The 1,321-nt window shown below is 47.2% G+C and overlaps 1 protein-coding gene across 1 annotated transcript; it reads left to right on the top strand.

The window, feature by feature from the left end:
- The first annotated feature begins 591 nt into the window (after positions 1–591).
- On the top strand, positions 592–930 carry LOC116205221. Its single transcript, XM_031537746.1, has one exon. The coding sequence runs from the start codon at positions 592–594 to the stop codon at positions 928–930; it is 339 nt and encodes a 112-aa protein (XP_031393606.1).
- The last annotated feature ends 391 nt before the right edge of the window (positions 931–1,321 follow it).

Genomic DNA, 1,321 nt, shown 5'->3' with positions numbered 1-1,321 from the left:
TTATTTAAGTAAGAGTCCAACTACCCTGAGATAGAGAAAATGTATTGCGCACTCGTGTGGGTCATGCAAAGGCTCCGACAATACACTCTTTACCATACTGTTTGCCTGCTATCAAAGATAGATCCTTTGAAGTATCTGCTCAGTAGTCCATCCTCCATGAGCAACATAGCAAAATGGCGTTGCCAACTGACCAAGTACGACATCGAGTATGTGTCGCGCACATTAGTGAAAGGCCAAGCAATTGCAGATCATCTTGCAGAGTTCTTGATCGATGATGACACATCGATCGAATCGAACTTTCCAGACGAAGGGATCCTCCAAGTGAATGATGAGGAGGAGACTCTAGGATGGAAGTTGTACTTTGACGGCGCAGTCAATTCCACCGGGTCTGGTATTGGCGCAGTGCTGATATCCCCCGAGGGGGGTCATTTCCCTGTTACAGCGAAGATCGATTTCCCTTGCACCAACAACATAGCTGAATACGTAGCTTGCATCCTTGGCTTGCAGACGGCAATCGACCTCAATGTCAAAGAGCTAGAAGTGTTTGGCGATTCTATGCTCACAATTTTTCAGATGCTCAAGCAATAGAAGATGAAAGATCCAAAGCTGGTGCCGTATCACGAGTACCTCGAAGAGTTAACAGAGAATTTTGAGAATATCTCGTTCACATACACACTGCGCATGAAGAACCAGTTTGCTGATGCACTTGCAATGCTCGCGTCCATGGTGAGCATTACGAAGGAGAATCTCATCGAGCCGCTTGAGTTTGAGATTGCCAAGGGCCCTGCCCACTGCGACATGATCAAAGCTGTCGATGGCATGCCTTGGTATGCAGACATCAAGCATTTACTGCAAACTGGTCAATTTCCGACGTTCACCGATCATCATGACAGGAGAACTCTCCGACACATCGCAGCACACTTTTCCTGAGTGGCGAGACTCTCTACCGCCGTTCATTCGACGCCACACTACTCTGGTGTGTCGACGGAAACGAGGCACAATGCCTCATGGAAGAAGTGCATGAAGGAAACTGCGGACCTCACATGAACGGGCTCATGCTAGCAAAGAAACTCATGCGATTGGGCTATTTTTGGTCTACCATGGAGACTGATTGCGTCAAGCATGTCAGGCACTGTCACTTGTGCCAAGTCTATGCAAATCAGATGACAGCACCACCCAACGAGCTGTATCCAATGGCAGCTTCATGGCCCTTTTCAATGTGGGGTATGGATGTGATCAGTCCTATCAATCCCAAAGCATCCAATGGACATTTGTTCATATTGGTAGCAATCGATTACTTCACTAAGTGGATTGAAGCTAT

This window comes from Punica granatum, chromosome 1 (genome assembly GCF_007655135.1).
Source record: "Punica granatum isolate Tunisia-2019 chromosome 1, ASM765513v2, whole genome shotgun sequence".
Lineage (NCBI taxonomy): Eukaryota > Viridiplantae > Streptophyta > Magnoliopsida > Myrtales > Lythraceae > Punica > Punica granatum.
This window is presented reverse-complemented; position numbering and strand designations above follow the sequence as displayed.

What these genes read in the sequence shown, in the direction of transcription:
- LOC116205221 (XM_031537746.1), top strand. Translation starts at nt 592, where the DNA reads ATGAAAGATCCAAAGCTGGTGCCGTATCACGAGTACCTCGAAGAGTTA.